Source organism: Podarcis tiliguerta (assembly GCF_965153285.1).
Source record: "Podarcis tiliguerta genome assembly, chromosome: 3".
NCBI classification, from domain to species: Eukaryota; Metazoa; Chordata; class Lepidosauria; order Squamata; family Lacertidae; genus Podarcis; species Podarcis tiliguerta.
In genome coordinates this window covers 111,615,402-111,639,698 of record NC_139536.1, presented here as the reverse complement: position 1 = coordinate 111,639,698, position 24,297 = coordinate 111,615,402, and the positions used below count along the sequence as shown (strand labels likewise).

At 46.8% G+C, this 24,297-nt stretch overlaps 1 protein-coding gene across 1 annotated transcript; it reads left to right on the top strand.

The window, feature by feature from the left end:
• The first annotated feature begins 2,114 nt into the window (after window positions 1-2,114).
• SERPINE3 (serpin family E member 3) lies at window positions 2,115-23,098 on the top strand. The gene is made up of 10 exons (XM_083435424.1): window positions 2,115-2,210; window positions 3,796-3,874; window positions 11,133-11,423; window positions 13,342-13,578; window positions 14,681-14,878; window positions 16,779-16,977; window positions 18,665-18,765; window positions 20,225-20,311; window positions 21,991-22,074; window positions 22,916-23,098. Exons 3-10 carry the CDS (start codon window positions 11,165-11,167, stop codon window positions 22,957-22,959), a joined length of 1,209 nt encoding a protein of 402 aa, XP_083291550.1. The 5' UTR covers window positions 2,115-2,210; window positions 3,796-3,874; window positions 11,133-11,164; the 3' UTR covers window positions 22,960-23,098.
• The last annotated feature ends 1,199 nt before the right edge of the window (window positions 23,099-24,297 follow it).

The following is a 24,297-nucleotide window of genomic DNA, read 5'->3' as shown; positions in this document are numbered from 1 at the left end:
ACTTAATAGGAGCAGTGCTTGTGGCTGCTAGTTTTCTCAGGGCCCAGGGTTGTTGGGTCACAAGCTTCATTGGGACACCTCCCTCTGCTGGCTCATTGGTCACCAGAGTGTTAAAAGGCCTAGTGATCTCCTATGGTGGGGTCATGTTGTGCGGATGCCTGATGATCGTCTTCCAAAGCAACTACTCTATTCCGAACTTAAAAATGGAAAGCGTAATGCTGGTGGTCAACAAAAGAGGTTTAAAGACTGTCTCAAGGCAAATCTGAAAAAATGTACAGTGGTGCCTCGCAAGACGAAATTAATTCGTTCTGCGAGTTTTTTCGTCTTGTGAGTTTTTCGTCTTGCGAAGCACGGTTTCCCATAGGAAATGCATTGACGGTTTCCCATAGGAATGCATTGACGGTTTTAAGAAAAAGGCGCAAGACGTTTTCGTCTTGCGAAGCAACTCAAAAAAACAAAAAACTCTTTCGTCTTGCGAGTTTTTCGTCTTGCAAGGCATTCGTCTTGCGAGGTACCACTGTAGTATAAACACTGACAACTGGGAAACACTGGCCTGTGAGCGCTCCAGTTGGAGAACAGCCTTGACCAAACGTGTTATGGGCTTTGAAGACACTCGAACTCAGGATGCAAGGGAGAAACGTGCTAAGAGGAAGGCATGCTTGGCAAATCCACACCGTGATCATCTCCCACCCAGAAACCAATGTCCCACTGTGGAAGGATGTGTGGATCCAGAATTGGCCTCCACAGTCACTTATGGACTCATTGTTAAAACTGTGTTTATGGAAGACAAATCTTACTTGGCTATGAGTGATCGCCAATGAAGAGACATGTAAGTAGGATTTCTCTCAGCATCTGCATTCTGTGATGATAGTGAATTCCTCTTGAGTTTAGGTGCATGTTTTTTTCCCTGCCAGCAAACAGTCAACTAGCAACAGCTCCTGATTGGCCAGAGTTCCAAGGGAGGCAGGTGGAGTGGAGTGAGAGATGGTGTGAGAGATTCATGGGGTCTGGGAGTGGGATTATGTCAGGAAAGTTTGTTCTGACGGAGTAGGGCTGAGGAGAGCTGAGAACTCACAGTATATGCTCTAAGGTTCTGAACTGCAGAACACTGTTAAAAATAGAAAAGACACAGTCCCACATGATGCTTTCAGGAAAAATGGTCCTCAGAGAGAATACTCTGACAGGAAAGGGCAGAAGTGATTCTGAAGCAAAGGAGAATTTGGGGGTCTATAAGGAAACAGTCGGGATGCGGGTGGCGCTGTGGGTTAAACCACAGAGCCTAGGACTTGCCGATCAGAAGGTCAGCGGTTCGAATCCCCGTGATGGGGTGAGCTCCCGTTGCTCGGTCCCTGCTCCTGCCAACCTAGCAGTTTGAAAGCACGTCAAAGGGCAAGTAGATAAATAGGTACCGCTCTGGCGGGAAGGTAAACGGTGTTTCTGTGCGCTGCTCTGGTTTGCCAGAAGCGGCTTAGTCATGCTGGCCACATGACCTGGAAGCTGTACGCCGGCTCCCTCGGCCAGTAAAGCGAGATAAGCGCCGCAACCCCAGAGTCGGCCACGACTGGACCTAATGGTCAGAGGTCCCTTTACCTTTACCTTTAAGGAAGCAGTCCAATTAAAATCCTAAATTCCTGAAGTGTGTAGAGAAGTCTGATCTATGGAAGATGTGTAAAAGATCTTACCTTAAGCCTGCAGCATACAGCCTATAACTTGAAACCGTATTCATTTTAGTAAAAAGCAACAGCACTGTTCGTTACATTTTGGTGGAAGAAGAAGAACCAAAACTCCTTGTTTACATCTGTTATAATAAAGTTTGTTTGCAACCTGTTTTCACAAAGAAAAAACCCACTGTTGCTCGTGATTCATTCTCCATTTGGGGATTTCACCTGAGGGAAAGTGAAACAGAGGACCAGCCCAGTGGCGCCAGGAAGAGAAAGTGCCGTTGTGCTATTGCGTATGTCAGAGGAGCTCAAGAAAACCCCAGGAAAACACGAAGGTAATGTCCATTTCCAAGGATATGTTCAGTGTATATAAGAAAGTCTCTAAAACAGTTATAATTGCTAGCCTTCTCTTCTTTTTCACTGAGATGACATCATCCTAGAAGACCTGAAGGAAGCGCAGGGGCCTTGAAGTTGACCACAATCTGTGAGCAGCAGGACAGCAGACTGAGAAGACAAATAGGTCACCTAGTCAAAGTCTTCCCTGCCTGGGTGAGAGGCGCTGTGTTTCCATTATGCTAATTCTTTCTAAATTTGCATGTGTGCATTGAAACCAGCATATGAAAATTTGGCCACCCTGATACCCTCTCTTCCAATAAAAAATTCAGAAGCAATCAGCCAGAGCCGAAGAATGGCAGTAGGGATGATAATTTAGGTGAACCGCTTTCCTCTCATGGGATACATCCTAGTAAAGTTTTGGGGTGAGGAGCCATGGAACTCCTTGGAAGGACTGTACCTCAGGGGTAGGTGGTCTGATTGACATACAGAAAGCCACAGGTTCGATTCCCAACATATCTGGATAAGACCAGAGGAAGCAGCCTTGTAGTTCCGGGATCAAATCAGAAACCGGGGTGACTTCTGTAAATCTGGGACTGTCCCTGGAAAAGAGGGTTACTTGGAGGGTCTGGAATCTCTCCTAGCTCTGCTTAGACCCAGAAACTACAACTAATCCAGAATGCGGCAGCTAGACTGGTGACTGGGAGCGGCCGCCGAGACCATATAACACCGGTCTTGAAAGACCTACATTGGCTCCCAGTACGTTTCCGAGCACAATTCAAAGTGTTGGTGCTGACCTTTAAAGCCCTAAACAGCCTTGGTCCAGTATATCTGAAGGAGCGTCTCCACTTTCATCGTTCTGCCCAAACACCGAGGTCCAGCGCTGAGGGCCTTCTGGCGGTTCCCTCGCTGCGAGAAGCCAAGTTACAGGGAACCAGGCAGAGGGCCTTCTCGGTAGTGGCACCTGCCCTGTGGAACGCCCTCCCATCAGATGTCAAAGCGATAAACAACTACCTGACATTCAGAAGACATCTGAAGGCAGCCCTGTTCAGGGAAGTTTTTAATATGTGACATTTTAGTGTATTTTTCATCTTTGTTGGAAGCTGTCCAGAGTGGCTGGGGAAACCCAGCCAGATGGGCGGGGTACAAATAATAAATTATTATTATTATTATTATTATTATTATTATTATTATTATTATTATTATTATTATTATTATTATATTAGAGATGCTGGGGTTTTAAAACCTGGGATCTTTTGCATGCCAAACGGGTGAGCAGACTGTCCCCTGCCTGAAATGGTGCACAGCCACTGTCAGTCTTTGCGGAGCCCGGTGGGGCAAGGGCGTGATTTAGTGCAAGAAAGCTTCCTAAGTTTCTAACTCATTTTGTCCAGAGTGGCTGCTTCCACCAGCCGACCTCCGTTGAGATAAGCTTTGTGTCTGGCACACGGCAGGCATGGTTTACCCCTTCCATTAGGGAATGAGAAATCTATGGAATGCATGAAAAGAGAAGCGGGAGGGAGGTCAGTGATACTGGAAGGTGATACTTTTCTCGGTTGAAGCAGGTCACACGCCTACGGAGGCTTGAATGGTGCTTGCTGGCTCCTTCTCCATCAGTACCTTTTTGTTCCTTGCCTGGGATTTGCTGGGCACTTACATGCCTCCTCGCCTGGCTCCATGCAGAGCCCATGGGAATTTGGACAGGGTGGTACAGACATCGCCGACAGAGACCACGATCGCTGACTATCCCTCTCAGGGAGGTCTTATGACTAACACCCCACTTCTTGATATATTAAAGAAGCGGGTAGACCCAACACACGACACCGGGCTCAGCTGAAACAAAGAGAAAGGCATTGCATTGCAATCCGAAGGAAACTGCGGTGAGTAAGTCTTCGGAGCTTATTTGCTCGAAAAGGGCCGCGGTGGTAGACGTCTGTGTGTAAAATTCTGGAATGAAACAAGACACTGTGTTTCTGAACACAGAGAACCACTGAGGTTGTTTAAAATCTAGCTGGCGAGTCTCTTTTGTTCATTTGCCTAGGAAGATTTAAAAGTAATATGCATTAGAAGTCCTTGTTCAGTCTATAGCTGAAAAATAGCTACCTTTGCATTTTCCCTGTTCTATAACTTTGTCTAGCTTAAGGACTTTTAATAGACTTTTATCATGCACATACCAAAGTTCAGTAATAGTGAACATTTTTCCTGTTTTGTATCTCTTGTTTCCTAGGATCAATATAGCAAAAACAACTTTCTCTTTCTCACACATACACACATGTACCATTTTTTAAAAAATTAAAAGTTAATATCTGTGTACAACTTGTGTACAACTTGACTGACCAAATATTCTGGCCAACTTTACTTACACATGGAATGGAGCGAGAACCTTTTTGCCATTACAGATGTTACATTATATGTCCGGCATGGCATTTAATAATCAGTAGCCTGGTACTCACAGGTGACCAGAAATTCCATGCAGGCGAATGAGTGGACTGATGGAGAAAGATGGACCACCTGCCCCTTCTCAGGTGGGCTGCAAGAGGAAGGATGCTCCCTCCTTTACTTTAAAAAAAAATATCAGTTTTTATTAGTTCTCATACATTATTCAAACATAACTGAACAATCATTTTATAAATTCCCCTCTCCCCCTTGGCTTCCCTCCATTTCCGTTTTTGGTTTGTTAAACCACTTGTTGCATTCTGCTGCTTATATATAGTAGTATATTATCACATTGTTATCTTTCTTGTTCTCTCTAATTACATTATATATGTTTATTTTAAACCCTGCCAAAGAATCCATGCGTTTACATTGTTTCTGCAGATATGTTACAAAAGGTTCCCATTCTTTTCCAAAGTCACTATTATCTTTTTCACGCAGTTTGTCTGTCAATTTTGCTAATTCTGCATATTCTATCAACTTTTCATGCCATTATTCTTTGGATGGCATTTCTCCCGTCTTCCAGTTTTGTGCCATTAAAATTCTTGCTGCTGTTGTCGCATACATAAAGATAAAGGTAAAGGTACCCCTGCCCGTTCGGGCCAGTCTTGCCAGACTCTAGGGTTGTGCGCTCATCTCACTCTAGAGGCCGGGAGCCAGCGCTGTCCGCAGACACTTCCGGGTCACCTGGCCAGCGTGACAAGCTGCATCTGGCGAGCCAGCGCAGCACACGGAACGCCGTTTACCTTCCCGCTAGTAAGCGGTCCCTATTTATCTACTTGCATCCGAAGGTGCTTTCGAACTGCTAGGTTGGCAGGCGCTGGGACCGAGCAACAGGAGCGCACCCCGCCGCAGGGATTCGAACCGCCGACCTGACGATTGGCAAGTCCTAGGCGCTGAGGCTTTAACCCACAGGGCCACCCGTGTCCCCTGTCGCATACATAGTTGTCAGGGAACTGCCATCGGCAGCACAAGAGGTGCCAAGGCTCTCTGAAGTAGAGAGAGACGTAACACCTGAAGAGGGAACCAGTAGGGGGCGAACAGGAATGTCAAGGGAAGGAGAGTCGGAGGAATGGCTCAGAGATGCTTCCAGCGAAAACAGTGGGGATGTCTCAGGTCCTCCTATAGGGACACCCGTTCCTCGCCGGAAACTGTCACGCAGAGAGTCCAGAAGACGTGTTTCCGTTAAGGAGCTTTTATGTTGGAAACGTTTCCGAAAGCAACCACTTTCGGATTCTGCTAGCGACTGACGCAGCCATGCTGGAGGGGCTCCGTCACAGGCAGAGGTTTGAGAAACTGTTCAAACTCTGAGGGATTTGCAGTTCACACACAAGCAGCTCTTCATCCCATCATAGCAATCCGAAAGTCACCGACAGCTAGCTTGTGCCAGGGAGAGGCATCATGAGCCAACCAGCCGGAACTGGAGGGGCAGCTGGAGGAGGTCCAAGCCTGGAAGAAAGGTACAGGACGTTGGAGATCCAGCTTGCCTTGCAGACGGCGAGGCTGGAAGAGAGGAGGGCTCAGGATGCAGAAAGGGGGAAGGAGAAAGCCACCCCACTCAACAGAAAGATGCCAGGATTGGTGCAGAAATTTGGGGGGGACCCCAGAAACTATCATGCCTTTAGGACAGAGATGCAATACGCTCTCAATCTGCAATTTGATGACTTCCCTGATGAGGAATCGCGAGTGGCTTTTGTAATTAGCCATCTCGAATCAGGGGCGAAGGACTGGGTTAGACCCTTGATGGCAGCAAATAATGAGATCCTAAAGGACACAAGGAAGTTTTTTCGTGCCATGGACCTGATGTTTTCCAGCGACATTGAGCAGGGAGGGGTGCGAAGGCAGTTAATGGCTTGCAGACAGGGAAACAGGACTGTCCGTGAGTACTGGACTGAGTTCACTATGCTGATTCATAGATTGGGGTGGGACTTGTCTTCTGAGCCCATTCAGATGCTTTTCGAAGAAGGTCTGTCTTCGTCCTTGAAAGATGAACTTTCCCGGACCCCCAGAGCGGAGTCTATGGACCAGCTGACTAAAGCCGCGCTGGCCATAGGGGCGCGCCAGGAAGCGAGGGCTTTGGAGAAGCGGGAGGGGAAAGGAGAACGTTGGAGGGAGCTCCGCATTCCAGACATTCCAGAGCAGCCTTTCCCGCCGGCAGAGCCGATGGAAGTGGGAACAGCGCGTGCGCGCGCAGTTTCAAACATCGGTGAAGGGCGGAAGAAGGAGGGAAAGGGCGGGAAGAAATGTTATCTCTGCCAACAGCCAGGACACTTTGCCAGAGTCTGTCCACGGAGAAAGGAATGGCAAGGCATGGCAGGAGCTGTTGGGGGAGAGGAGGAGGAAAGCACGGAGCAAGTAAAAGCCAACGCCTGGCTGCCGTCGGGGCACAGCAGCCAGGCTCAAAAGCAGTGAGAGTGCCCGCACCAGAACCTCCCAGACCTGCTCTAGTGATAGAGGTGTTGCTAGAGCTGCCAAACGGACATCCTCTACAGATCAAGGCCCTTCTGGATTCAGGCAGCTCCTGTAATTTCATGAGTAAGGAGTTCGCAGCTGAGCACCAGATACAAACCCTCCCCTTAAGTAAACCCCTGCAGGTAACCACGATTGACGGCAGAGAGTTGTTGGGAGGAGAAGTGAACCAACAGACAGTCCCCATGACAATGAGGGTGGCAAGGCACACCGAGCGGATAGCGTTTAATGTGGCCACCTTGGGAGGAGCTTCCATAATTTTGGGGATGAGCTGGCTGGCACTACACGATCCTCTAGTGGGCTGGCACCAGAGGGTGGTCTCCTTTGGGTCAGCGCATTGCCTAGAACACTGCAAGCAGGGAAAGGATCCAGGGGGAGCCAAGCTCACCCTAGCTGGGATGGAGGTAATGAAGCAAGGGGAGGTGCCTCCGCAATATGCAGATCTGAGCAACGTATTTAGCGAAAGGGAAGCGGACAAACTGCCGCCGCATAGACCCTTTGACTGTCAAATCAACCTACTCCCTGGGGCTCAACTCCCAGTGGGCAAGCTGTACGCCATGTCAGACAGGGAGATGCAGGAGCTGAGGGAGTTCATTGACAAAAACCTGAAGAGGGGTTTCATCAGAGAGTCCCGAGCGGTGGGGGGCAGCCCAGTGTTTTTTGTGGACAAAAAAAACACAGATAAGCCGAGGCTTGTAGTGGACTTCAGATCCCTAAATGCCGTGTCGGAACCCCTGGCTTTTCCTATGCCCCGAATTGATGACATTCTGACCAGGGTAAGGAAGGGGAAGATTTTTACAAAACTGGACCTGCGGGGGGCGTACAATCTGATACGGATAAGGAAGGGGGATGAATGGAAGACCACCATGTTCACCCCTTTGGGAGCATTTGAATACCTCGTAATGCCCTTCGGTCTCCAAGCCGGCTCCGCATGTTTTCAAAGTTTTATCAACCACGTCTTGGGACCTTTGCTCTACAAGAATTGTGTGGCCTTTTTGGATGACGTGTTGGTGTATTTGGAAGATGAAGAGCAGCATGTGAGGGACGTGAGAGAAGTGTTGGGCCGGCTGCAAGCCAATCAGCTGTGGGTGAAACTGGAGAAGTGCCAGTTTCATGCCAAGGAGGTGGAATTCCTGGGGTACCGCTTGTCAGACAAAGGATTGGCCATGGATCCAGGCAAGGTCCAGGCGGTGCTGGAATGGAAGACACCGAAGACCAAGAAGGATGTGCAAAGGTTCCTGGGGTTTGGGAACTTTTATCGGAAGTTCATCAAGAATTTTGCACACTTGACAGCGCCCATCACCGACTGCCTCAGTAGCAAGAAGAAATTTGTTTGGACGGCGGAGGCGGAGAGAGCTTTTGAAGAACTGAAAAGGGCTTTCGCTTCGGAAGAACAACTTCTGCATGTGGACCTACAGAAGCCCATGAGAGTGGAGACAGACGCGTCAGACAGAGCGGTGGGGGCGGTGCTTCTTCAGCCGGGAAGAAATACGTCGGAGTGGAGACCGTGTGCCTTTTTCTCGAGGAAGCTGAATAAGTCCGAGCGGAACTACACGGTGTATGACAGGGAACTACTCGCCATTCACGAAGCGTTCCGGAGGTGGAGACATTTATTGATTGGGGCACAACACAAGGTGCAAGTGTGCACCGACCACAAGAATTTGGAGTATTGGAGAACAGCTCGAGTACTCAACCAACGACAAGTGAGATGGGCACAGGAATTTTCCAAATTCCACTTCGAGATTTGTTATGTACCAGGCCCAGAGAACGTCAGGGCGGACGCTCTCTCACGCAAACCAGAGTACTTGGAGGGGGAGGGGGCAATCGAAGAAAGACATGTCATTCCTGAGGACCGCTGGGTGTGTGGGGCGGCGCTGGTGGGGAGACGAGAACTGGTAGAAGAAACGGAAAATGACGAATATGCCCAAAATAAGCTCAGAGGTCTCAGGGGAGAGGGTGAGAGCCCGGAGGGTTTTGAAGAAAGAAATGGGGCATTGTATTACAAAGGGGCACTGTATATACCAGAAGGTGAATTGAGAGGGAGGGTACTCAAGCAGTTGCATGATAGTCCCACGGCGGGACATTTTGGACAACACAAGACCATGTGGATGGTCACCAGGGAATTTTGGTGGCCCAAGGTGAGGGAAGATGTAAAGGAGTATGTAAGAGGGTGTGACCAATGCCAGAGGGCCAAGGGGGAAAGAAGGGCGCCGGCAGGGTTATTAGAACCACTACCCACGCCAGAACGGCCTTGGGAGGCGGTATCAATAGATTTTATGACGGATCTGCCCAAATCCAAAGGGAAAACGGCCATCATGGTAGTAGTGGACCTGTTGACTAAGATGTGCCACTTTGTAGCATGTTCACATGCAGTCACAGCGGAAGAAACAGCGAAGTTGTTTGTAGAACACATCTTCCGGCTGCATGGCGCCCCCTTGAGGGTTATCTCAGACCGCGGGAAACAATTTACTTCCAGGTTCTGGAGGAAGCTCATGAGCTTGCTGCACGTGGAAGTCAATTTCTCGACGGCCCGGCACCCTGAAACCAACGGGCAGGCGGAAAGAGCAAATAGCATCCTCCAACAATATCTGAGGTGTTATGTCAATGACAGAGAGAATGATTGGGTCGAAAAGCTGGCGCTGGCAGAATTTGCCTACAACAATGCGGAGCATGTATCCACAGGGATGAGCCCCTTTTTGGCCAATTACGGGTGTCACCCCAGGGCATTCCCGGGGGAGGGAGGCGAGAGATGGAGCGTCCCAGCGGCCGAACATTTTGTAGAAGAGATGGAAGCGATCCATCGTCAGCTTCAGCTCAACTTAGAAAGGGCCAAGGCACAATATAAGAAGCAGGCAGACAAGAACAGGAGGGAAGGTGAAACAGTAAGGGTGGGGGATCAGGTGTGGTTGTCCACCCAAGGGTTGCCGTTCAAAGGGGGTTGTAAGAAATTAAGACCCAAGAGATTGGGACCCTTTGAGGTCATTCAGCAGGTCAACCCAGTGGCTTTCAAACTCCGGTTACCCAACCACATGAAATTGCACCCAGTGTTCCACAGGTCGTTACTGTCACCGTACAAGGGGGGAGGTGAAGGGGAGTACAACAGGGGACCAGTCTTGGAAGAGAGGGAGAGCAGTAACCATGTAGCGGAAATCCTCGATTCCAGGTGGAAGGGCAATCAGGTGGAGTATTTAGTGGCGTGGGAAGGGGAACCGGAGTCGGAAAACACTTGGGTGACAGCAGAGGAGGTCAATGACGAGGTTTTAACAGAAACGTTCCACCAAAGATTCCCGAGGAAACCACAGCCGGCAGCAAGGTTTAGGAGGGAGTATTTCGGCACCACAGACGAGGAAGAGGAACTGGAAGGATTCGCGGAGTCGGAGTTGGAAGAAGGAACGGACTCAGACGACGAGGAGTACCGAGAGACTAGGAACCGCAACAAGTGGAGAAAGGTGTTCGAAACTTCAGACGATGAGGAAGGTTCTTTCCGGGGTTTTGCCTCCTCCCAACCCGAAGGGGAGGAGACGGGAGGGGGTGAAGGGGGCCCTGGAGGGGAGGTGGATGTCAGGGAACTGCCATCGGCAGCACAAGAGGTGCCAAGGCTCTCTGAAGTAGAGAGAGACGTAACACCTGAAGAGGGAACCAGTAGGGGGCGAACAGGAATGTCAAGGGAAGGAGAGTCGGAGGAATGGCTCAGAGATGCTTCCAGCGAAAACAGTGGGGATGTCTCAGGTCCTCCTATAGGGACACCCGTTCCTCGCCGGAAACTGTCACGCAGAGAGTCCAGAAGACGTGTTTCCGTTAAGGAGCTTTTATGTTGGAAACGTTTCCGAAAGCAACCACTTTCGGATTCTGCTAGCGACTGACGCAGCCATGCTGGAGGGGCTCCGTCACAGGCAGAGGTTTGAGAAACTGTTCAAACTCTGAGGGATTTGCAGTTCACACACAAGCAGCTCTTCATCCCATCACAATAGTGTTCTCAATTCTTTCTTCACATCTTGTCCTAAAATATCCAACGGAAAAGCTTCTGGTTTCTTTACAAATGTTGTTTTAAACAACGCTCCCTCCTTTCCAACCGCCATAGAAACACAACTCTCCACCTTTCCACTGCCAGCCCCTGACAGGCTAGTAAGACTTTTTGCAGGCTAGTAAGTTTAGTGGGATATTCACAACACTGTGTTTGTATTTGGTTCGATTGTCATTTCTGTTGGTGATTGACCATTGCTGGTTGCTATGCAGACTTGAGACCATTTTCCGGCAGATCTGCCTTCATGCTGCCCATTTCCATCACTGCCCTCCTCCTGTCGCTTGGTTCCTCGAACGTTGGAGGCTGCGAGCAGAAGCATGAACCACAGAAGCTGAACACAGAGTTTGCCCTCACTCTCTACCAACGCTGGGCAGAGCGCAACCACGGAACCAACCTCGCCATTTCCCCAGTGAGCGTGGCTCTTTCTTTGGGGCTTCTGCATTTTGGGGCGCGAGGGAGGACACTGGCCCAGCTGCAGCATGCTCTGGGATACAGCACTCATGGTAAGGCAACCTTCTGAGAAACAGCTTTCTGGTGAGCAGCGCAGGCTGTCGTGAGCTTCGCCTTACAGCTTGGACTGTCCTGGTAGGCAAAGCATATAAAAGCAAAAGCAAGTCATACAAGCGGATTTACTTCTGAGTTAACCCCCTTTCATGCCATGCTCTTCACTTCAATGGGCTTTACATGTGCATGCTACACCTTTCAAGAACATTCTTTCCCCCCAAAAGTTCTGGGCACTGAAGTTTACTCCTCACAGAGTTGCCAGTCCCAGCAACAATGAATGAACTGCAGTGCCCAGAATTCTTTCAGGAAAGAATGTGCCTCAGGGATTCGACTAGATGGCCCTTAAAGGTAAAGGGACCCCTGACCATTAGGTCCAGTCGCGAACGACTCTGGGGTTGCGGCGCTCATCTCACTTTACCGGCCGAGGGAGCCAGCGTACAGCTTCCGGGTCATGTGGCCAGCATGACTAAGTCGCTTCTGGCAAACCAGAGCAGCACACGGAAATTGCTGTTTACTTTCCTGCCAGAGCGGTACCTATTTATCTACTTGCACTTTGACATGCTTTCGAACTGCTAGGTGGGCAGGAGCAGGGACCGAGCAACGGGCGCTTACCCCGTCGCGGGGATTCAAACCACCAACCTTCTGATCGGCAAGTCCTAGACTCTGGTTTAATCCACAGCACCACCGCATCCCATAGATGGCCCTTAGATCCCTTCTGTCTCTACAGTTCTATGATTCTGTGGTGTGTGCTGAAAGCTATCCACATATTGGTTCTGTTGAAATCAGTTAGTCACAGCTATCTAAGTCCCATTGATTTATGAAAGTGTGGCTAATTTACAGCACAATCCTATGCATGTCTACTCAGAAGTAAGCCCTGTTGACTTCAGCAGGGGTTACCCCCAAATAAGTGGGTACAGGGTTGTGGATTCGTATCAGCGGGGGAGGGGGCTTTTGATTTAACTGTCTCACCTGAAATGGACAATTTATTGGGAAAGTGACTTAACAGTATAAACTTAAGGAAGTCTACTCAGAACTAAGTCCTAGTTTATTCCATGGGGCTTGCTCCCAAGTAAATGGACAAAGAAGTAATTACATGGCAAGAATGTAAAACGAAAAGAATAATCTCAGAATAATTATTACCACTATTATTGTGGTAGCATCCAGCACAATCCTGTATATGTCTACTCAGAGGCAAGTCCTGTTGAATGCAGTGGCTCTTGCTCCCAGGTCAGTGCAGTTTGCATTTCACCCTTAGTAAATCAGTTTTCAGCCAGTGGTCATTCATTCTATCCCAGCCTCATACTGGGGTTTCCCCCCTTCTATTTTAGCCTTATGGTTATAAACTGGCCATCATAAATATGGATTGTATGACTCTACAAAAATGCATGAATATGCAATAGTAACTAAGCTTATAAGGCACAGTAAACAAATATGAACTAATCGTAGCCGGGAGAGCAGGGGGGTAGCTAAATCAAGTAAATAAACTAAAATACTTAACTAACTGACCAGTCATGCCACTGATAGCTTAGTTCTGCCCCCTCCAACATAAATCCTGCCCCCCTAACATAAGTCCTGGCTATGCCCATGAGCAGGAGGATGCAATAGATAGTTAGAAGCACTGCTTTTTTTTCTGGGGGGATGCATACCCCTAAACATTTTGTGAATCTTTGTACTTTTGTCCATTTACTGTATTTATTTTTCCCAGTTTGAACTATAAAATGGTGATTTTCTTGAGTCAAAATGAGAGTACCCCTAAACATTCTTTTAGAAAGAAGGCCCTGGTTAGGAGGAACACTGCCTCATTCCTTGAAATGGTCTTCTAAAGATCACGGGCTGACAGTTAAGGGCATTTTTCATCCCACTGTTTGTCCGTTGTTTAAGAGATTGATAACCCCCAATAAATTACTTTGTTCTTAGATCAGGACGTACAAGACTTTCTGCACACTGTGTACAGAGAAGTGACCAACTCAAGCCAAACCCCTGTGGTAGCGCAGCTGGCGTGTGCCCTCTTTGTTCAAGCCGGAACGCATCTTTTGCCGCCATTTGTTCAGCATGCTGCACTCTGGGCAAACAACACAGTACACCAGGCTAACTTCAGTGAGCCTAACAGGACCGCGGCTCAGATAAATGAATGGTTTGCCACAAGCACTGGAGGTAAAGTGACAATGCTCCCCTCCCCCACAGTTGTGCCACGCAGTTTTTAAATGAATGAATGAATTTATTAATACGGTCACAGACCAGCTTCAACACACACACAACACACACAATATCACAAATCATAAAAATATCAGAAATACAAGGGACAATATGACAATGACAAGGATTTAAATATAAAAATTAAAATTAATTGTTAACGTGCCCCCTGTAATTAACATTTAGGGGATTTGGCGTTATGGGATACCACTTGCTTTCTGCGATTGATTGCAGACGCACAGAATTTAGCTACATTTAATGTAGTCTTGGGCTTCTTGTCCTCTGTTTTTAAATGCAGAACTTTAGCACCAGGTCATTTCATGGAATCAAAGAGCTGCAAGAGACCCTGAGGATCATCTAGTCCAACCCCCTGCAATGCAGGAATATGCAGCTGTCCCATATGGGGACTGAACCTGCAACCTTGGCATTATCAGCACCATGCTCTAACCAACTGAGCTACCCAGGCCTCTGAGATGTCAGCTAAGCAGACTGCAGGTCACCTTCGGTCTAGAACCCAGGTTGTTAAGAAGCACATTGGGGGTGGGGAGGGAACAGCTGCTATCATGGTAGGAATATGAGAAGCTGCTTTGTACCGAATCAGACCACTAGTCCATCTCGCCTCAGTACTGTCATCACTGGTAGGCAGCGCTTTTGCATGGTTTTAGGCAGGATCCTCTCCCACCTGTATGTCCCCAACTCTATTTGAACAGACTAAAACCAAACAGGAAATCACATCTGTTTCTGAGTATCCTTTTCAAATACAGTGGTACCTCGGGTTACATACGCTTCAGGTTACATACGCTTCAGGTTACAGACTCTGCTAAACCAGAAACAGTGCTTCAGGTTAAGAACTTTGCTTCAGGATGAGAACAGAAATCGCATGACGACGGTGCGGCAGCAGCTGGAGGCCCCATTAGCTAAAGTGGTGCTTCAGGTTAAGAACAGTTTCAGGTTAAGTACGGACCTCCGGAATGAATTAAGTACTTAACCTGAGGCACCACTGTACAAGTGATCAATGTGACCTTTGCTACAGGATTTCCCTCAACGACTGTTATCTTTGCAGATGGAGAAACAAGTTACCTACCCTTGGAAACTCTTGATTCCCCGCTTAACCAGATAGCTGTGGTGAGCGTGATGTCCTTCAAAAGCACTTGGCAAAGGAAATTCACCTTCACAGATACTCAGACCTTGTCCTTTACAACTACAGAGGGCCTCACCCTGAAAGTGCCTACTATGTATCTCAGCGCAGAAGTCAACTATGGTAATTATATTGGGGGTGGATACAAACCACACAGACTGTCCACACACAGTTTCTCGGCTGAAGTAATCTGCAATGCATACAGAGTATCACAGAATCGTAGAATCGTAGCGTTGGAAGGGACCCTATGGGTCATCTAGTCCAACCCCCTGCAATGCAGGAATCTCGGCTAAAGCATCCATGACAGATGGCCCTCCAGCCTCTGCTTAAAAACCTCCAAGGAAGGAGAAAACAATGGTGAAAGCTGTGCTCCTCTGTCAGTTTCCTCTGCAGCAGCAGAGGCGTGTGTTTTTGCTTATTGAGATCTAATGGATCCAGAGCCTTAAAAATCAGGCCTATTTGACAGCCAAAAGCTTTTATACTGACAGCCAAGGAGAGGTGCAAATGAATAAGTTGCATAGCTATTATCTTGCATGTGTCATTGTGCATATACCGTATTTTTTGCTCTATAAGACTCACTTTTTCCCTCCTAAAAAGTAAGGGGAAATGTGTTTGCGTCTTATGGAGCGAATGCAGGCTGCGCAGCTATCCCAGAAGCCAGAACATCAAGAGCGATTGCTGCTTTCGCTGCGCAGCGATCCCTCTTGCTGTTCTGGCTTCTGAGATTCAGAATATTTTTTTTCTTGTTTTCCTCCTCCAAAAACTAGGTGCGTCTTGTGGTCTGGTGCGTCTTATAGAGTGAAAAATACGGTATATGTTGCTGCTTGATTGCAAACTTTGTAAATTTGGTTTAACGGAGAGAGATAGAGAAAAGCACGCTCCACATATTTCCCCCTCCTTGGTCTGCCTTGCAGTTGCAGCACTGAGCTTTTAGGGAAATAACTAAGCCTCACTTACTCTGAGGGATGCGGGTGGCGCTGTGGTCTAAACCACAGAGCATAGGGCTTGCTGACCAGAAGGTTGGCGCGACGGGGTGAGCTCCCATTGCTCGGTCCCAGCTCCTGCCAACCTAGCAGTTAGAAAGCATGTCAAGTGAAAAGTAGATAAATAGGTACCACTCCAGCGGGAAGGTAAATGGCGTTTCCGTGCACTGATCTGGTTCACCAGAAGCGGCTTAGTCATGCTGGCCACATGACCCAGAAGCTGTCTGCCTCCCTCAGCCAGTAATGGTCAGGGGTCCCTTTACCTTTACACTTACTCTGGGAGCAACCACTTCCACCATTCGGGAAAGAGCTGTCATTCTCAGAGTAAACAAGAGCTGCCTGTTTCTCAAAAAACCTGCTATGCTTGCCACTCCGCTGTATGAGTTGTGCATCAGTTTCACCCTGAATTGGCTTCATGACCTGTAGCGATGTCCTGAAACTCAGAATCCCATTACATTGCATTGCCAGCAGACCTTTGAAAAAGCCAAAAGGGCAGAGAAGCAGCTACAAAAGCAGAATGCAGGCACGGAAATGCCAATATTACATTATTTTTGTTGCTGTCATTACTACAAAAGTGCTTTCCAATTAATCTTTTTTTTTAAATAATGTTTATTGCATTTTGAACAATTTAAACACTACAAAACCAAATAAAAACAGAAAAAAGAAACAATACAGTACCATATAAAAACACTACATAACACTAAACACATTAAACTAACAAAACCAAACAAAAACAATTTAAAACGCTCAAACAATTTCAATATCTTATCTTTCATTCACTTATTTCACCGACCTCCTCACACCTCCCTTTTTGTGTTCCACTTCTGTCAAATGTTTCAGCAATTCCTTTCCATCTTCCTCTGTTATCTGTCCTATAATTATCCTAACACATTCTAACCTTATTTTACCTTTAAAATTCCATGAATCTATTTATACTTAAATCCTTATAACATTTCTACTAAAGCCATTGCTTTCTGATTAATCTTAACCGCTGAGTCACTTGAATAGTCCTAAACAAATATTTCCCCCCCAAAACACAGGTGAATTCCTACTGGACTCTCTGGAACGGGTCAGTGTGGTTGAACTGCCCTACCTGGGGGAGGCAGTCAGTATGTTTGTGGTGCTTCCATCTGACAGGAGAACATCTCTAGCTGAGATCGAGAGATACCTCTCAGCCCGAAACTTCCCGCTGTGGTCCAACAGCCTGAGAAGAACAAAGATGGACCTCTTTCTCCCCAGGTAAAGGTTAGATGTACACACATTTGCCTGGCCTTTTTGGAATTTGATCTTTGGTTGTGGAGAGAGGAGGTGTGGGTATGCGTGAACACAACTGTAGGGGTTGACAACATTATTATGAACAGGAAATGATGACTAAAGTTGGGGTGGCTGGAATTGTAAAAAAACAGAGACTTTTATGAGAGTCAGTTGGGGTGAGAGGAGAGGGGGAACGAGTAGAAGTGTAATGCACATAAACCAGAATTTCTAAGGGTTTCCTAAGTGCTCCTTTAGTTTCAAACCATTTAGCAGACTTACAAGATGGGTTTTAGATTAGGAACAGTGAAATATACTCGGAGTCGAGTGTGGATTTCATGCTCTTTTTTTAACTCATAGTAGTGAGGAATGAATGTTCCCCCCAAATATCTGCTTTATATATATTATTTACACAATGGGCTGCACATGATTGGCTAATTCCGGGATTCTCCTGTAGGCCAATTAGGTTGTGGATTCACTTCCACCTGGAGCTGGATTGGGTGTCTCCTGCGGACCAATCATACTGCTGCATTGTTCTAGGACCAATCAGACTGCTGCATTCTGAATCCTATTGTTCTAGGACCAATCAGACTGCTGCATTCTGAATCCTATTGTTCTAGGACCAATCAGACTGCTGCATTTTGGATCCTATTCAACTCAGTACATAACAAACAGGTTTAGAAAACTGGCAGATGGAATGCTTTTGCATTCGCAGAGTTGAGACAAACAGCAATAAATAAGCTGCGCTGACGAAATGTCATGCACCCGTATTTTACCTCAGCAACATTGGTAGTAGTCATAATGCATGTAATTTCCACATTATAGAAGCCAACTCAGAATACAAATGATCAATAGGAGCCTTCTCAGAAAGTAACTGGGAAGTAACTGGAATGCTTCATGCCTGCATCATCTTGCATACATGATTACCGTATTTTCCGCTCTATAAGATGCACCAGACCACAAGACGCACCTAGTTTTTGGAGGACGAAAACAAGAAAAAAAAATTCTGAATCTTAGAAGCCAGAACAGCAAGAGGGATCGCTGCGCAGTGAAAGCAGCAATCCCTCTTGCTGTTCTGGCTTCTGGGATAGCTGTGCAGCCTGCATTCGCTCCATAAGACGCACACAAATTTCCCCTTACTTTTTAGGAGGAAAAAAGTGAGTCTTATAGAGCAAAAAATACGGTACATCCCATTCTGGATGGCACTTTGCCAGCACATCTTATGGTTCCATCATAATATTGCATTGCTTTGTTTTTCTGTCATCGTTTTGTTTCACTGAATAAAGAAATATTGTATTTCTCAACTGATGGCTATGATAAACTGCTGCGGTGAAATTGGTCTTTTAAGTAAATACATACAAACTAAATACATACAAACTAAATACATACAAACTAAAGGAGTACAGCGTCAAAATCTGTGAGTGAGGATGGAAAAGAGATGCAGAGACCACCAGTGTGGCTTAGTGTTGTGAGAGTGCTTCTAATTTTGTCCCTGGGTGCAATTCTCCTTCTGATTTTGAGTCCTCATGCCCTGAAGAATGGGAGTCTCAACCCAGGGCCACGTAAATGGCCATGGCTTTATTCCTGTAAACAGGCGGGTTATAATAAGGAGCAAAAGAAAGATAGGGGCAGCTTGCAAGTGGCTTGTCTAAATGTCCACCCATCGAAATTTCAGGTTCAGAATTGAAAACCACTTGGACCTGAAAATGGTTTTGCCTACATTAGGAATTACAGACATGTTTGATCCAACTATGGCCAATTTTAAAGGGATTTCAGGTAAGTCTCACACACCTTGTTAGTGTGTTGGTTCCCCTTGTCCATTTTGTGGCAGTGATTCAGGGCAACAGGTCTTTCCAACTGGCAAAGCCAAAGTCAAAGGTCCGCATGGTTGGGCATCTCCTGAGGACCAACATCCCAGCAGAGGGCCTCCTAACCAGAGCCCTGTGGACCTCTTTTCCAGCTTGCTCCCTTTACTCTAGTTCAGACAACCAGGGTAAACGCCACTACCTGCTTGTTTCCTCTTGGCTTGGCCAGCCAGCGGAGGGAGCCTTGCTGAATCAGCCCCAAAGCCCATCTCACTCATCATTCTGTTCCCACTGTGGCCTCCCAGATGCCTATGGGGCAGTGGCGTAGCATGGGTTGTCAGCACCCGGGGCAAGGCAAGTAATTTGCACCCCCTAACCCGTGGATTTGCGCCCCCTAACCCTAACCCCCAGATGTTGCGCCCAGTGCGGCCGGCCCCCCCTGCACCCCCCATGCTACGCCACTGCTATGGGGAACCAACAACCAGTCCTCTCCCTCTCAATATCCCCAGCAATTCAGAAGCATTTTGCTATTCCACCTGGAGGTAATAGAACCATGGAGATTATCTGCAGGAGGGCCTTTGGTCGTTCCCTGAGTTGGCAATGTTCATTTAACAGCAAGAAGAAACCAAGCCTTTAGTGCCATTGGCCCAATCCTGTGGAACACGCTGCCAGTAGAGATGCAGAGGGCTCTTTCCGTGCCAGTGTTTAAACGCGTGCTGAAAACCTTTCTGCTCTACTGATGTCTTTTTTAAATTTCTTTTCGCTTTTAACTTTTCATGACTTCATCATTGGGCTTCATGTTTTTATATTGCTGTAAACCACTGTGATATGTCTTTCTGAAACAGCAGTACATCAGTGGATCTATTTCCCATCAATTTGTCTAGTCCCTTTTAAAGCCATTCAGGTTGGCAGCCACCATTACATCCTACAAATAAGGTCCATCTTTTCCTGTGTTCTGACTCTTGCACCATTCAGCTGCACTAGACAAATAAGATTTTCAGTAAATATGAAAGTAAGGTGTGGGTGGCGCTGTGGGTTAAACCACAGAGCCTAGGGCTTGCTGATCAGAAGGTCGGCGGTTCGAATCCCCTCAACGGGGTGAGCTCCCGTTGCTCAGTCCCAGCTCCTGCCAACCTAGCAGTTCGAAAGCACCTCAAAGTGCAAGTAGATAAATAGGTACCGCTCCGGCGGGAAGGTAAATGGCGTTTCCGTGCACTGCTCTGGTTCGCCAGAAGCGGCTTAGTCCTGCTGGCCACATGACCCGGAAGCTGTAAGCCGGCTCCCTTGGCCAATAAAGCGAGATGAGTGCCGCAACCCTAAAGTCGGTCACGATTGGACCAAGTGGTCAGGGGTCCCTTTACCTTTACTTTTAAGGTTGTATTGCCTTTGCTTTGACAACTGGAATGACTAGTAATTGTTTTCTTTGCTAGAACAAGAACATCTTTATATCTCAGAAGCCACCCACAGAGCAAAGATTGAAGTGACAGAAGATGGAACAAAGGCCTCAGGCACTACAGGTAAACCAGGTGGAGATGATTCTTGCATTAGCCTTGATAACCAGCACAGGCTGATTATTTACATTTATTCAATTCCTAAACCATTGCCCTTCAGTCCCACAGAACTAATTCCTCCAGTTTGTCATCTGGGATGTTATGTCCATAATGCTTGCAAGCAATATAAAGGTAAAGGTAAAGGTACCCCTGCCCGTACGGGCCAGAAGTGTCCGACTCTAGGGTTGTGCACCCATCTCACTTAAGAGGCCGGGGGCCAGCGCTGTCCGGAGACACTTCCGGGTCACGTGACCAGCGTGACGAAGCTGCTCTGGCGAGCCAGCACCAGCGCAGCACACGGAAACGCCGTTTACCTTCCCGCTTTTAAAGCGGTACCTATTTAACTACTTGCACTTAGGAGTGCTTTCGAACTGCTAGGTGGGCAGGAGCTGGGACTGAAAGACGGGAGCTCACCCCGCCGTGGGGATTCGAACCGCCGACCATGCGATCGGCAAATCCTAGGCACTGAGGTTTTACCCACAGCGCCACCCGCGTCCCGCAAGCAATATAGGCAGGAACAATTCAAACTGCAGTCCAAATTCCACACCAGATGATTAGTGGGTTCAGCATGAGTTCATTGCCAAAGAGTTATTTCTCAAGCAGAATAGTGCAAAGGTGGGATGGGCTTAGGGCAACTGCACAAAAGTGCCTAGCTTGACAAAAAAGCCACCCTGTTACCTATGCTGATATTGGCAAACCATTTCTGTTGTAGTCCATTTCACAAGGGAGAACGCTCTTCTCAAGCCTCCCTCCCTTCAGAGGATGAAATTGATTACATCAGAAAGCATAGCTACATACTGTATTTATCGCTCTATAAGACGCACCAGAACACAAGACGCACCTAGTTTTTGGAGGAGGAAAACAAGAAAAAAAATATTCTGACTCTCAGAAGCCAGAACAGCAAGAGGGATCGCTGCACTGTGAAAGCAGCAATCCCTCTTGCTGTTCTGGCTTCTGGGATAGCTGCGCAGCCTGCATTCGCTCCATAAGACGCACACACATTTCCCCTTACTTTTTAGAAGGGAAAAAGTGAGTCTTATAGAGCAAAAAATACAGTAATTAAATTTAATCATTACAGACAACCAGTCATATGAGGAATAAAGCTCCACATGGAGTTAGTTGGAAGTCACTTTTTTATTTTTCATTTTATTTTTTCCGATTGTAGTTTACGTTATGTTTATATCCTTGTAATTTTGTTTTTGTTTTTTCTTCTGTTTTTGTATTATATGTTCGTTTTATTCAGTGTTTGTTTGTATGATGTATAAGCATAAATTTAATTTTTTTTTAAAAAAGAAAATAAAAGAAAGCATACCTCCGTGAGAGGTTTCCAATTTACAGTGGGAAAGAACAGGCAAGGGCCCATGGATCTACATAAGTGCAAGGGCCCAGCCAGTAGGGTATCCAACTTGTGAATATTCCCAGAGTTTGAGAACATGGGCTGCAAATATGGGAACCAGCCCAGGAAGTGGCTTGGTGTTCATCGGCCATGACACCCACATTCCTGCAGTTCACCTGAACAGGTCAGGGGTGGTGGCACCAACCACGACTGATCAGGACAGACTTTTATTTCAACGCTAGCGTGGTAATTTTGACTTCTTGTGAGACTTCTGGCACTCCCTACTTGTTTTTTTTTTTTAACCACACAGCTATGGTGTTGCTAAAACGATCCCGTGCTCCTGTCTTCAAAGCTGATAGACCTTTTAATTTTCTCCTTAGGCAAGGCAGAACAGGTAAATATCAATTAAATTTATCCGTAGACGTTATGATGATGATAGCAAAATGCTATTGCCTTCTTTAACACACAGTATAGCTTGGAAGTCTATAAAAGTTCACAAAACCAAAGAAAATGAACATTGGGGATTGCTTTCTTGAAAGCATCACCACACCAAAGACTGTGTGTTAGTCTCCTAACATGGGTGTAGCCAGGGAGGAGGGGAGGTAGCTGCTCCCTAAATCAAGTAAATCAATAAAAATACTTAATTAACTGACTAATTGTGTCACAGATAACTCGGCTCTGCCCTTACCCACCAAAATAAAGCCTGCCCCACGATAAATCCTGTTTACACCCATGGCTCCTGGTATTAGTTTTCCACATCCTGGATGGTGCTTTCAAGGACACAATTTCAGCCACATTTATTCTGAGGCTTATGAAGAACTGTTCCCTTTTCCCCATACCCTTACCAAATAAATTGATTGTACTTGCCTTTTCAAAGCAGGTTAAGAGAATGCCCTATTCAAAACCATTTTCTTCCTTTTATTGTTGTTGTTGTTAATTAAATTTTTATGCCACCCTTAATCCGTAGATCTCAGGATGGTTCATTCATTAGCTGTTCTTCCTTCTGTTAACCCAGTTATATAAAGTTATATAATTTTTTTGCTAGAAGTGAGGGCTGCTGATGAACATCTTTCCCATTCCCAGTTTCCAAATGTGACTGACTTTCATTAATCACCTCCAAATCCCCTCCCCACCCTGTTCTATACAAATAATTAAATTTAAGTTGCATCAGTATGAGCATTTATAAAATGAAGTTGAAGAAACTAATAATAATTTCTTTTCTTTTTTTTTTACAGGTTCAATTCTGTTTATAGGAAGACTTACAAATCCTACTGAGTAAACTTGTCCTATCCATGCTTCCATATATCTGCATTCCCATAAAATAAAAAAGCATTAATAGGACCTTTTAAGTGTTGTGACTATCAAGGGGAAGTTATGTGAAACTTATGGCTGTAAATAAAAAGAGATGCTTTTTGCCATTTCTCTGGTGGTTCTCTTCTGTTATAGCAGTTATAGACTTCTGGAAAATGCCTTAGCACTCCTGCGTTCAAATCATCTTGTGGGTTTCCCTCAGGCATTTGGTGAAGCTCTTCAACAGCTTAGCCCAGTTGGTTAGAGCACGGTGCTGATAACGTCAAGGTGGCAGGTGTGATCCCCATATGGGCCAGCCATATATTTCTTCATTGCAAGGGGTTGGACTAGATGATCCTCAGGGTCCCTTCCAACTCTACAATTCTATGATTCTGTGATTCTTATGTTCTCAAGCTCCCCTGGTGCCAGCCAGGTGTGGCCACTCAGTTTCCTCAAGTACTTGAGGAATGGCAGCCTGTCATAATAGGATTATAGCTGATGGTCAGCAACAAGCCTCTCCTATCTGTGGATTGCCAGGCGGCATATGCTGTGCCTGCTCAAAGATGCCTGTTGCTTACAGATAAAGGCAAAGGGACCCCTGACCATTAGGTCCAGTCGTGGCCGACTCTGGGGTTGCTGCACTCATCTCGCTTTATTGGCTGAGGGAGCCGGCGTACAGCTTCCGGGTCATGTGGCCACCTGGTACCATCCCGCCGGGGTGGTACCTATTTATCTACTTGCACTTTGAGGTGCTTTCGAACTGCTAGGTTGGCAGGAGCAGGGACCAAGCAACGGGAGCTCACCCCGTCGCGGGGATTCGAACCGCCGACCTTCTGATCAGCAAGTCCTAGGCTCTGTGGTTTAACCCACAGCGCCACCCGCATCCCTTACAGCTACAGCCAACTAATTCTAGTTTGCGTTAGGGAGTTTCTACCCCAAGTATCTGCCAGGGAAATAAAGGGTCTGGAAAGGTTAACCCCGCTCAGAGCTGCCAAGGCTGCATCACTTGGGAATGTAAAACTCTTTAGTATTTCATATCCATCTCTTAATAAACAACACAACAGGGTGTCCTTTCAACCAACTTCAGATGATAGAGGGGTGCTAAGTTTCCACCATTTATTTAGACACCTTTGTCTTTCACAAATTTAAGCAGGCGTGTTAAGTCTAAGGCCTCAATTCTGTGGTCATTCCACACTGAATTCAGCAGAATTTTATTCTGAGTAAAATCTTACGTCGTATTGGACTGCCCACAATTAATCTTTCTTTCTGTAGCTTTTCATAACTCAAGAAGCTGACATGCTTTTTCAACAGCAGAAGTTTGGTGGGT

What these genes read in the sequence shown, in the direction of transcription:
- SERPINE3 (XM_083435424.1), top strand. Translation starts at nt 11,165, where the DNA reads ATGCTGCCCATTTCCATCACTGCCCTCCTCCTGTCGCTTGGTTCCTCG. An exon ending in TCTGGGATACAGCACTCATG is followed by an intron (nt 11,424 to 13,341) that starts GTAAGGCAACCT and finishes CTTTGTTCTTAG; the next exon opens with ATCAGGACGTACAAGACTTT. An exon ending in CCTTAGGCAAGGCAGAACAG is followed by an intron (nt 22,075 to 22,915) that starts GTAAATATCAAT and finishes TTTTTTTTACAG; the next exon opens with GTTCAATTCTGTTTATAGGA.